Raw genomic sequence first — 14,403 nt, forward strand, 5'->3', positions numbered from 1 at the left:
TGCGAGATGAGATAGGTACAGCCTCGATATCGCTTCCTCGATTACTCGATTAAATCCATTAACTTCGACGCGTCATGAATATAGATTCATACGCGAATTGTACATTAAAGTATCACGAGATGGATGATCAAGCGTGCATTAGTGAACCGCAACTCGATGCACTTTAGATGTGGCGAGCAAATTGTGCCAAGTTAATACTAAATTAACGGAGTCTTCTCTAAAGCTAACAGTCATACAGTTTACCGTGTATATTCATAGCGGCATCATGAAATAGATTTCCAGTCTTCGCTAACGAAAGAAAATTGCTTATTATGCGATTAAAAGAATTGATTAAAAGTTGAATGTTATTCATATATTTAATTGAAATTAAACATCTATCATGTTTCATCTTTTAAGACATTTTCTTTCATGTTGAAAAAATATACGGGTAAGATATTTTTCTCATAAAAAGTAACGCTGTTATAACGTTAATTATGATCATTTAGAAAGCTCAATCAGCGATTACAACGTTACGAGAAGACATTGATTAATTATAATAATTCCGCAAACAATATTTCGTCGATATAATATTCTCACTATAAGAATAAAAGGAAAATTAATACGGTCGGTGCACATGAATATCCCGTTTGTGCAGCCAATCATCGTATTCCCTCCACGTTGAAAAGCGCGTCAGGTGTTCTCGCGAAAGAGAATCATCCGTATCGGCGATCCGCTTAACATACGGCATGATCGTCGACGTAGTCGGCCGCCGGGAGGATTTACTGGCTTGCTATGACAGCGAGGAAGGCCCTGAGAGCGCCGTATGCGGCCATCAGTAACGGCGCTTTACGATATTTATGAATAGTTGTTTAACTTGCACTCCAGCAACGCGTGTACGCAGCGCGGGTCCGGTCCCCGTCGTACTTGAATAAAACGTGGGGCACGGCCGCATCGTGTATTGTATCTACATACGCCGGCGATGCACCTGTACGTGTAAATCCGACTGGTACTCCTACGCTAACGTTGAGGATGATGTCGTACCGAACAGTGTAGCTGTCATTGAAGAGAGACAGAAATAAGGAGACCGTGACGGTGGAACGAATGTCGACGCACGTGCGTTTCCATTCCATTTCGTTTTCTCACTTTGCTAATCCGGAAGCATTTAGACTAATTGTGTAATTTGAAAGAACCAGAAGCTACTTTAAATGAATTCAGAATTAAATTTATGACCTAAGTTTTTTGGGGATTTGCGTAGATTAATTTCAGTCTAAAGTAATCTAGAATAAATTTGAATTAATTCGGAATATGTTAATTTTTCATATGAATATCTTTGCGAATAAATTCCTAAATGAATTATTTTCTCCCTCCGAACGTTTTTAAGAGAATTTTGTTCGTAATATATGTTTACCGAAAAAATTTTAAAATTTGTACATAAAATTACACACAGCGTGTAAAAAAAAAAACAAAACATACACGATAATTTTTAAACAGCTTTATGATAATTGCGAGAAATAAATTGACAAAATAATCAACGACATTTTCGCAGCTTGCCTTTACACGTGTTGAAGGACTTTCAAAGAGATATTTACTAATCCCTTGAGATCTCCTTTACTTTGCGAATCTTTACAAAGTCCCTCCTTGACCGCAATTGTCACGTTGTTTCGAGCGAAATTTCAAAGAGATGATTTGAATGTGAATTACTAGGTTCTAAAGCATACATTTTACGCGAATTAGAAGCACAAATCTGACGCCTACTCTCGCGTACCTCGCGATTTACCAGGCGGAGATCACCACTCGTGCCGTACTCACATCCGCTCGCTCGCTCGCGTACATGCCTTTTCTCGTATCGTTCGCACACTAATCTTCTGGATAATGTATTCCGCGGCTCGTAGATACGGCGGCCTTACCACACGGCCGCTTGCTTGCACCGCAACAGCGATCCGCAGGTTGCGGACGAAGGTCGGGCCGGATTATCGGTTAGTGTGATTTGTGTTGATGTATCACATGTAATGAGATCTCTTATTCGTTAAACGGGATTTACAAGACCGATAAGTCCGGTCGATAGAATTCATTTTTCCTATGTCTCGATGAATTCTCTTCCATAAATCAAGCGAGACCAACAATTTTTCTCGAGATGTCAGAGTAAAATATAACTACTTATATAACTAAAAATGTTTTAACAATTTATACAAAACTGTAAATATTTTTTATATATTTTCGCTTATGTCTCTATCGCTTGATTTTCTCGCTTTATTCGATCTTGTGGCGCGATATCGGTCAGACATTTATCTAACTGACATTACTTCCATCAAGGGAGACCAACAATTTTTCTCGAGATGTCAGAGTATTGAAGAAAAATAAGGTAAAAATATTTTATATAACTACTTATATAACTAGGTAAAAATGTTTTAACAATTTATACAAAACTGTAAATATTTTTATATATTTTCGTTTATGTCTCTATCGCTTGATTTTCTCGCTTTATTCGATCTTGTGGCGCGATATCGGTCAGACATTTATCTAACTGACATTACTTCCATCAAGGGAGACCAACAATTTTTCTCGAGATGTCAGAGTATTGAAGAAAAATAAGGTAAAAATATTTTATATAACTACTTATATAACTAGGTAAAAATGTTTTAACAATTTATACAAAACTGTAAATATTTTTATATATTTTCGCTTATGTCTCTATCGCTTGATTTTCTCGCTTTATTCGATCTTGTGGCGCGATATCGGTCAGACATTTACCTAACTGACATTATTTCCATGTTGAACGTGTTTGTAAAAAGACGCGGTTCTTATTAAGAAAATTCTGTCGGACGCAGAACGCGTCGAGTATTTCTGGCTCCATGTCGAACCGTTAATTAATTATCCTCTGTCCATATCGCACGTCTCGTTAACTCGCAACGCGACGGAATATCATGCGGGTGCGCCACGTTGCGCAATTTTGTTTCTCCTCCGAATCCGTAAATGGCAGCGAGCGGGCGGAAAAGCGTCGCGAGACAAATGCTCGTCGCATTGCGTTTAATATCTCCGTGGATGTGACTGCGATTATGAACAGAAAGGTCGAGACACCAGGATCGGTCACGAGCGTATTAAGCGTATGAAGCGTTGCACGAGACGGGACTCGCGACTCTTCTTTGTTCTTAACTCGAATGTTACTGATTGATAACGAGGAGGATTGAATTAAATTAAAGATTGAGGCTCGATTGTAAAATTTTTTCTGTTTCTTACTGCAAAAATTAAATAAAATTAAATAGAATTTCTAGAAAATTAGTATACGTTCAGAGATATATTACCGAATGCGAACCGCGACATCGATCGATATTTCAAAACGTCTAATGAACCGCGAAACAGGAATGGTTGCGCTATGTAGAGCTATTCCTATTTGTGGGTATTATGACCGTCGTAATCCATTCCAAGACTTATTTCTCAGTCGGTTTGCTGTTTACGTACATCGATAATGCTCATTTTCTACTATGTAATTGCAACGACTTGCATTCATTTTCTTGCATCAACCACAATCTAATTTTTCCCATATAAAAGATTAATTCGATGACTAATTTCTGATAAGTAAAGAAAAGATATTTTCGTCCAAATTATAATTTTTTTTTTTCAGAATACATTATTAGTATTTTAAAGAACATATCGAATATTTTTTAACAATTTTATTGGGATTATTTAATTATGTATATATGAGTTTTATTAAAAAGCATATTTATAAATTAATTTAATAAACTGATTTAATAAACTAAACTTGTGTTTTGCATTTTTTAATTTTATTCGTATAATTATATAAAATTTAAATGTAAAATGTCTCTTATGATTAATAGTATTACGAGTATCTTTGCACTCTTCGTGCGTGAAATATAAGAGTATAATAGATTAATAGAAGAAAGCGCTATTAACGCCCGTCGCGAGTCAAGGGTTAATATCATTACAGCATATTTTTTAACGGAAAGTCATTATCTCACTGACAGAGAGGAGTATCCCAAGTAGACCGAGAATATACATCGTTCTTCTAACGACGCGCGTCTTCGGCCTAACGAGCGTTTACCTTGTCCCGGGCTCAACCTCCTTCCGTGCTCCGAACTTTCACATCGCCCGTATACCGTATTACAGGTGTAAGGGATCGAGTGCCATTAGAGTTTTACGAGGTTAATGTGCAAAACCGCCATATCGGGTCGGCGCACGATGCCGAGTCGGGTCGCGCACGCGTGCACGTAACCTCGTGATGAATTATACGCCTCGATAAGGTCGTGCGCGTTAATTTATTATCCGTGTAATCGCGCCGTCCGCCGTCCTTTTCCCGGGTCGCGCGCGATCTCACCGCGATCTGCCGCGCACCGTCCGGGAAAAAGTCGTCCCGAGGGCGCGGGATAGCTGCGGGCGCGGGCGTGGGATGATGAGAAGAGCCGCTCCCCTTGCGAGAAAAATTGCAAATTTATCGACCGCCGTGTACCTGAAGAAATCCGTTGCACGCGTATTCTTTCTTCTCTCCCTCTTCGTTGCTTTCTTAATATATTGTAGGTAGATGAGACGCGTCTATGCTAATTCTCGCTAAGATTAAATACGTTCAGAATTTTTCCAGCGAATTAGCATTCTGTCTTCTTTTCTTTTTATTATATAACTGATGCTGATTGTGAGACATGTTGTAGAAAACATGCTACTGTTAGATGAAATCGAAGAAATATTGCACCATGGAAATTGAATGAAAGCTTCGCCTCAGTGATTGATTACTACGTCAGATGGGTGAATCTATCGAGATAAAATCACTAGCAAACGTCGATAGACTTAATGGTGTTTTAATTCTACCGTATGATACAATGAGATGTAATTGTGAGATCAAGCTAGATCTTTGCGAAGTTTTATAATAATTTTTTCTTATCGAGTATTCGTCGAAAGGTTACACATCGACGCTGCAACTTACTGTGGATGATATTTAAGATAACCAACGATACTTCGTATGTAGATTTTTGACATAACAATTGAATCCTCACCGTATGTTAATGCAATGTGTTCCACCTATGCAATCTTTATAAATGGAACAACATCTGGTTATCGACAGTGCCAAGTGATTCTTCTACACGATTATAAACATTATTTGACATGCAATGAAAGATGTGAACTTCTTTATAGTTGCGGATTAACTGTCTTGGAGTACAACTTATTTAATGCTTGTGCAATTATTGCATCTTAAATCTGAAGTATATACATGCTTCAGAATTATTATTATTTTCTTGATTTATGAATGTTTTGCACGCGGTATCGTCTCCTTTTGAAAGAAAATATAGATCTATAGATCTATATTTTACATTACGACAAAAAGAGATTTTAACAAATTAAAAATAGATATGAAAAAGAAACATATTTTGTAGGCAATTTTATATAGCTATTCCTTTAACAGAATTATAATATAGTTGAATAATTTCGAAGCTTAATTAAAAAATATTTAATTTGTTAAAAATTGAAAAAAGCTATAAAGAAAATTAGATTATTGCAGATAATCTTTCATTGTAGATATATAATTACACATTATAATTTCCTGAAGACAGAATCAATTTTATTATCTAAGACAGAAATAGTTTTTTAAAATAGCCTATATATAATGTACTAAAAGTTTTTTATTATTACGTTCATCGATTGTACGTGAGCCAATTAAATATATTATTGTAGATAATCTTTCATTGTAGATATATAATTACACATTATAATTTCCTGAAGACAGAATCAATTTTATTATCTAAGACAGAAATAGTTTTTTGAAATAGCCTATATATAATGTATTAAAAGTCTCTTATTATTACGTTCATTGATGAGCCAATTAATTCTCGATAATCTTCCATTTCCCTTTTAATCAGCTGTCATCCGTCCCTCGAAACTTCCTAGTTCAGCGAGTGACGCAGGGTTATCGCGATGCGAAGTGAACTACGACCGAGACTGGCCAGTCGAGCCATGAATAAACCGCGCCTAATAGTCATCGATACGCGTAATCGAGCCTCGAGAGATTGACCTCCGGGGTTCCCGCAATCTCGAGTGCCACACAAGAAAGAGAGGGAGAAAGATAGAGCCGATGCGCCGAAGGAGGAGCGAATCGAGAGGGACTTATTGTTAGCGCGCGCTGTCGTCCACGTGTCTTACCCGAGGACGATTACGGGTGAAGGTGCGCAGCTAAGGACGTGCTGCATGCATTAGTGCAGCCTGTCGCTGCGATGCACATAGTCGGCCCGCGCCGCCTCGGCTCGTCTATCACCCGTCGATAGATTTATCAAGTATCGGCACCTCCGCGTCCATAATTTATACACCTTCCTTTGGTGCAAACGGACGTTACGACAGGTCCACGACGTGCGTTCGTAATCGCTGACGTTGACCGGTATTCGCAACGGAACATCGAGCCTCGTTTCGAAGCGGATCTAAACGGAACTCGCTTTTTAGCTCCTAGGTAGATCTTTAGCCCCTCGATAGTTTCCTTATTTTATTACAATTGCGTGACTTATATTTGCTCTGAGACTTTTTTAGATTGCAACTTTTTTTAAAGGAAATATGAAGAAAATTACTTTTGAGTTTCATTTATAATAATTTCTCTCTTCACGTTTATAATTGAATATTAGAAAAATTGTATAAACTTCTGCAATTCAATGCCGAATTTCACTAATAAAAAAAGCTAAAGTCAGTTAGCTTTGTGTGGTTAAACTAAACAACTGAATTATTAGTGAATTTTAATCGACCAGACTAACTTACACGAAAACAAGGGATATTTACTATAATAAGAAATGCAGCATGCTTTGTGTCTTGTCAAATATTTTGCAATTTCTAAGAACGAGAATTATACACAGGAATTAAACATAACGATACTATTATTACGCGAATATTTGCAAAAATATTTAGTAAATACATAAGGTATAATAAATAATAAAGAAATATTTGTGTGTCGCAATAATTTCGCCTTGTAACAATCGCTATTTTTTAATTTGTCATTTTTTAATTTATATATATATTCCGCTAGATAACTATAGATAACTTCTGTAGACAACATAGTAGAATCAACTTGCAGCAGTAAAATAAACTGATGAGGCATTTGTTATACTCGTAATTGCCTGCGGATTTATAATGAGGATAACTTATAGCATTCGAAGTTCACGAAGCTCACGGATTTCGACCTTTCGTGACCACCTATTTTGATACCATTATTCGTGACTAGTTCTAGCGAGTCACTTTATGTCGGTAATGCATTCCGATGCGGCGGTTTTCTCGAGCTCGATTAATCACGAGCATCGCGACGGACGCGGCTCGGGCTGTATTTGTTAATACTCATATATAAGTGTACCCTTGATCGTCATTCTCCTAATCTTCCGTGATTCATGCATCAACAAAGTACTACGTACGATCTGCTCTTGTGTATTACACGGTACCGCATACCGGATAATAAGATATTCATCCATCTTAGAGGTTTCCCAATTAACCGGTGTTTGTCTTGTCCCGTTTCTTCGATTTTATGATTTTTAAATGAATCGAACCGAAGCTCATCCATTTGCCGCATCATGCCCATCGCGACTGCGGGGCTTCTCTCGCACGCAGACGTTTTATACGCGATCAGCGTGGGTGGAACAATTCGAACGCTGCCCGCGAGGGACTTATCTTCGAAACGGTTAACTCCCGCGCTTTCACTCGAAACCATGTATTTCTTCGACGCTGGGTTTTATTCTCCGAGCAGTTTTCCGCATACATCTTTTCGCGATTCTAATCGAACCTTTTCGCATTATCGTTTTTAATTCTAAACGAGACTGTCCGAATTTGATTTATCGTATATAAAAATATGTGAAAATATATTTGTCGAAAATTGAAATATTTGTCTTGAAAATTATTAATTGTTTTCAAAATATATTTGTCGAAAATTAAAATATTTGTCTTGAAAATTATTAATTGTTTTTTAAACAAGATCCTTAAAGTATAGATACACATGGCAATGCGTTTAATTCATCTTGATGAACAAAGTTGAAGTTGAGCATTGCTTCATCCATGAGTTCATGGCGCGACGATAATATACGGCTTGTACCATGATCTTTTTTATTATCGTTATGCGATACTCCTTTATGCCTTGCGAGAGAGCGCGCGCATAAAAAGTATTACATTAACGACTGCAAAAACTCATTCGTATGCATATGCGCGCGCATTATTTTTGATGGCGTGATATTTACAACATGTATAAAAAAAAGAGAGGAAAGAAGAATACCCGGGGGACACGATAACGAAGGCGCGATTTATCGCGCAGCAATAGCGAGCGTCGTAAAAGTACAGCTTTGAGATTAATGCAATGCGTGCATGAATCGATTACCTGCCGACGCATATCTTAATCTGGATACCATTGCACCATCTGATTTTACGAGCGGTCGATTCTCTCTCAGTGCTGTTCAGATACCTTCCGGGTTATTAAAAAATTATGTATTATACCTTCTATGTACATCCTACATTAATCGAAACCGATATAATACTGTTAGTACTCTTAATAATTTTATAAATGATTTCGTGTACTCGTTAACGAAGATATGTATTATTGTCGCGAGAGAAAAGAAATCTCAAATAAAACTCACAAATAAATATAAATTTAGAATTCAAATCAATTTGATTAAAAATCCGAGAGAGAGGAAGAGAGCAATATCTAACATAATTCAATTTATTTAAGATGTTTTCGCGACCTCGAACGACTTATCGGCATTAATTTAATTGCATTTCTACATTTACTTTCACCTGGCTATTGCTTGCAATTACGCTTTTGTCAATTAGTGTGCACGAGGCGGCGCTTGATTATGATAAAGATACATTAATGTGCCGCTTGACAAAGAGATAATCGCTCATTCTGCGTTTACGCCACAGGGTTGCGCGATGCAGTTTGAAGTCGTCGTTTAACACGACGAAATATAAATTTTAATTATTTTCAGAATTAAATCTCCGTTGCGCGAATTGAGCGCAATTCGTTGCGCATAATGTCGGATTTCATTTGGAATATTACATCATAATGTAACTATGTCATTCTAAATTATACGACAATTTTTAAAAATATGTACATATGTATCGTTAGCACGTATATTCGCTACAAATATATATTTAGCAAATTCTAAATTTATTATGATTATTGTAAAATGTAGCTAACATTTGCGCATTTTTTTTCACGTTTTTCTTTGAAACGCAGAAATATTTCGCAAAAAGTTTATCGCGATCGTCTCGTGGAATCTCTCTTCTCCGAACGTTCACTGAATTTGCGGCACGACGTGAATAAGCGTTATCGCGCACGTTATCTTCGCACCTGACGGATAACCGGTACTTTGTACGAACGAACCACCGTCAATAAATTTCTAAACGTCGTAGCGGCCCCCGCGGCACGAGAATGAGAAATAACGCTTCACGATTAATCGACGCAAGTCCGGTCGCTCGCGCTAATCTGCGCGCTTCGCGTACCCGGTCTCGGAAACTTAATTGAAAACACATAACGCCTAACGAGTTCCGCGACGCGGGTGGCATGTCCACCCACCTTCCATCCGTGCACGCGCATGTGAGCGCACGCATATATTTCCGCGCGTCTAATGCGCCCACCCGCTCAATTATATAACATGCGATAATCGACGTTATCCGCCAGAATGAATGGCGTTTTTATTTGCAATTGATAAAGCCAAGATGAAAAATAAAGCCGTCTTTTATTTTAATTTTCATATAATAATTTTACTATTTTATATTTACCAATTTTTATATAATAATAATTAGTATTATATAATAATTTTTTTATGATATTGTAATTATTTGTATTATTGCTATTTTATTATCTTTCCAATACATATTTTTTTCTAAATTCTATTATATTTGACTATATTTTTATGTTAATGTTGATGAAAGAATGCGCGAGTTTATAGATAGGAATTATGATTTGAGATTTATAGCACGTGATTCGATAATCACGGAACGAAATGTGCATCGCGTCGTTGCGAACGCGAGATCCTACAACGAGTGACTACCTTTGACTTCGGGTCATGAGATAGGCGCTTTATCCTCGACGCCATGCGCCGTGGCTATCTCGAGATCGATTCTCCCGAGTCGATTCAAGCACTCTCCCTTTTTCTTGGCGGATTAGCGGAGGCCCCTCTTTTATCCGCCACCGGACACGCGAAGCGCCATAACCTCCCACTTATCTCTCTCAATCATCCCTCTGGATTCGCGCGCCCGGCGTCTTTAGCGGCAAGGCATTAATGTCGGGCGATTATCCCTCAATTTGGTGGATTCTAAAAAATCCACGGCGCGCACGCTCTCTGCCCATAAATCGGCGGATTAACCCTGGCGTTTAACATTATCAATTACCCCCTGACGTTCCCCTTGGCGCGCAAAAGCGTTGGATGTACGTGTGCGCGAGAAAAAAAACGATGGAATCGTGCGCGGATGAGGGTGAGCGGAGGATAGACGAAGATGAAATGAAAAGGCGAAACATGCTAAAACCGAGTATTATTATCGTTAATACTTAATATTAACTCTATTGCTAGCAAACGCCTAAAGAGGGATGATTTTTATCGTTGGTATGCTAATCAAGCAATGGCCGAAGGTGCTTTCTACAAATTTAAAATATTTTTTTCAAAGATTCTTAATAATTAATAATTGATAATTGATATCAATAGTAATATATTATAGTTGCAGAGAAAAAATTATTAAAAAATAAAATATTCTAGTCTAAGACACAATTAGGGAAGAACGATTTTTTCTTTCCAATACACATATGGCAATAAACATTAAAATTGAATAATATTATTGTTACAATCAAGGGACAACTAGAATTTAATAAGTATACATTTAATTAAAATTAATTATTAAATTAATAATTGAACTTAAAAAATTTTGTTCTAATTTTACTCTCTTTATAAATAGTATTATACAATATTAACATTAAGAGAAGAAATTATAAATTATTAAATTAATTTTCATTTAGACTACGCTATTTTAATCGTTGATTTAATTTCTTACAGGAAATTTATCCCATTTTAGCGATAATTAAATTTGCGTTATTCTGATTTTCAAATGATATACGAATCATACGCGCATCGATATATTTTTACGTTAAGGGATAACTGTGTTGAAAAGAGGAGGTGAAAAAGAAAATGAAAAAGAAAAGAAAAGAAGCAAGGGTGAAACATGAAATAACGACGAAGTTCTGTCAGATCGTTTCTGCTTGTGACGACTGCGTGCCCCATTAGATAGCGAAGATCATAGGTCTCGGCTAAAACTATGAGAAGAGTTAATGGCTCTAACGAGACGTTCGAAACGAGATCTCGGGTAGAGGGAGAAGGGGGAGGGGGGAAGTGTCCGAAGCAGTGGTTAATTAAGCGAGGCCGCCTCGGTGTACCCGGCGCACGGAAATTGCGGTTAATAATACCGCTGTTACTACGTCGTGGTTCGACCGACTGAATTCATAATGATTCCTCGATTCGATTTCGAACATGCTCATGAGATTTCTGTCATGATAAGAATAAATAATTAATGAGAAATCGGCCATATATGTAGTGAGAAGTGAGTATTTTGATCATTTTTCTCATATAATGTACTGTAAATTAATAACGCGATTAATTTTCATACATTTTTTTAAATATTCGCGAAATTGGGACTGGTTAATTTCTCAGGGGTTCAAATTGGGGTTGATTCGTCTATATTTCAGAAAAATTTCGTTTTGAGTTTTTACGATTTCTTGCGAATAAGTGTGTGTAAAAATTTATATTTCATCCACGAACAATCGTAAATCAAAATTGTAATTGAAGGAAAATAAATTGAAATAATATATTATATAAAAGAGATAATAATATATTATTTCTTGAACATTATATATGTTAATATTCAAATATGAATTTGAAGTATGAATATTATATCCGCCTTCTTCACTACGAATTTCTCCTTGAAATTGATTATTAATCTTATTACACGGATGCACGACATATATTACTTAATTTAAGGTAACTTCGGTTGTCAAGATGCAACGAGACACGTAATATATAAGAGCGAAACAGCAACGGTACGCGTTTCAACTCTGTTTCAGATATCTGTTCAGGTTCGTGAAGACGAGGCATTAAATTTCATATCGCGTCAGTTTAAGTGATCGTTCCGCACGAACGTTTCGCTTAACTTACGACCATGCGCCACGTGTTATCGCATTACATCGTTGAGATTAATTCCAATCAATTTAGACATTAACATAGATTTTCATTAAAAAAGAAGACACATTTTTGTCCATACAATAGCACTATAATTCATTAATTCGTTAATACATTAACTATTAAATATTTTATTTAATCTTTTTTTCTCTGAAAATGGAAAAACACATTTTGACAAGTGTTATTTGAAGCCTTATAATGATGAATAAGTAGCATTAATAAATTCAAGTATTTAAATTAAAAATAGATATACAATTTAAACGTATTCCAAGAAAAAATGATATATTTCCTCTATATTGTTAAAAATATAATTTTCAATTTTATAGGTACTGATTTAAATTAGAAATTCAAACATGATGATTCTGCATAATTAAAATCACGATTCTAATAAGGTATTTATCAACAAACAGGCTATCCTCGCGTAACAAGGTAAGCTTGCAAATTATGGTTTTACGTCGATTACATGGGACGACGGCAACTTCTATAATCAAATGAAAGACGTGCACGGACAAAATATTATCAGCAGGTACTATCGACAATGATATCGCGAAGCCGCCGCATCTTTCTGTTCCATCTTGCGAATATATTGGCTCCGCCGCTAACACGACTGTTAATTAGTAACAGCAATGTCACGGACATTTAATACGCTTGTCCTCCGCTCTCACAAATTGCAGAAAGTGCGGTGAGATGCAGCGGTCAACGATGTCAACAACGTCAAAACTCTCTAGATAGCGAGGTAAATCGCAATTTTCCACGTAATACGGTAATAAACTGTGGCTACCAATTTTTCAAGAATGTAGCAATCTATGCAGAAATGTTTCACGGTTTAAATACCGCAATAATTTGCGAAATTCCGGGGACATCGGAAACGAATTTATCGTGTCCGGGCGCGTAATCTAACGATAAGGCAAGTATCTTAAACAAGTCGATCTCTCGTCCCGCAAAACGAAATCATAAAGCGATTTATAACACGCCATCGTAGAGAATTACGTCTCGGGAAGGATGCGAGCGCAAGAAACGTTTGCATTTCTTCACTCGGTTGATTTATCTGCGAGAGGTTGCGCGAGCTCCATCGTGCTCGTCTGACATCGACCTTCGATCCTCGATCGCTGATGGATCGAGGACACGGTACCCTGTGACCGCCATGGCACGTTCGCGCAAAGTGGCAAACGCATATCTCATACACAAGAAATTATATGTTATACTTCAATTGTTCGCTCCCATTTTTTTGTGTTAAATTTCATAATCGGTCTTTCTGATAATAGCAATTACATAATATATTCTTCACAAGGTGTGACAGATACCACGTAATCATATAAATACCGTAATCAGCGGCAGTACCGGTTCTCGGAAATAAGTTTCCAATCTGCGAAGACAGTTCTCTCTCTTCATTAAACAGGAATATCCTTTCGTACATCCAGCCTCTTAGAAAATGAACATTAATTAACATTGTGTTACGCAATAAATTATGTCTTAAATGATTTTTTATAGGATTCTACTTGAATTAATGGCGCATATTGCTATATGAATTTCTGCAGTATAAACCTTTAAATAATTTATTTATAAATTTTGAGATAATATTTAATTTGAATTGAAATAATTGATACAAATAATAAGGATTTTCTTATAACAGGCATCTCTCTTATTCCTTTTACAGCGTCACCATCCTTGCCATCGTTGAGCGAAACAGCGTGGGACAGAGATCGCGATCGAGATCGAAGCCGGGAAAGAAACCGGGAGCGGGAGAGGGTGCGAGAGAGGAGCGGCGAGAACGAGAGGGAATGTCAACAGGAACGAGAGCCCGCGATCAGGGAGAGAGAGGCGCGAGATCGGGAAAGGGAGCAGTGCGATCGCGATAGGGACAGGCAGAGGGACAGGGAAAGGGATCGGGACGTATCGGTCTGCGTGATGGAGCCACCCGATTCCGTCTTCCCGATCTCCCCTTCCGCCGCCCTTCTCGCGTTGCAGAGGATAAAGGCTTCTTAGTAAGTATTATTATTCACCTGTTGCATCCTACCTAGGCACAAGCGCGTATTTTACGTTGCGTAAGGGCTGCGAGAAGACGCTATTGCAGCAGGATAGCAAAGTTTATGTATCTGAGACGGGCATGATAAAAATTAAATGATTAATCGTAAAGCGAATTTACTTCGTGAATAGGCAATGCGATAATAATTTAATGTCCTGCCGTTCGTTAATTATAATCGATAATTACTTCTCGCATATAGATATTAATAGTCACTTG

The 14,403-nt window shown here is 37.2% G+C and overlaps 1 protein-coding gene across 1 annotated transcript in view; it reads left to right on the forward strand.

The window, feature by feature from the left end:
- LOC105256729 (Krueppel-like factor 3) overlaps window positions 1–14,403 on the forward strand; it is a 297,107-nt gene that overhangs the window by 268,650 nt on the left and 14,054 nt on the right. Inside the window, exon 5 of the mRNA XM_025411896.1 lies at window positions 13,819–14,146. Within this exon, the coding sequence (XP_025267681.1) occupies window positions 13,819–14,146 (328 nt within the window). The remainder of the gene's footprint in view (window positions 1–13,818; window positions 14,147–14,403) is intronic.

Source organism: Camponotus floridanus, unplaced genomic scaffold (assembly GCF_003227725.1).
Source record: "Camponotus floridanus strain SB8 unplaced genomic scaffold, Cflo_v7.5 scaffold45, whole genome shotgun sequence".
NCBI lineage: Eukaryota > Metazoa > Arthropoda > Insecta > Hymenoptera > Formicidae > Camponotus > Camponotus floridanus.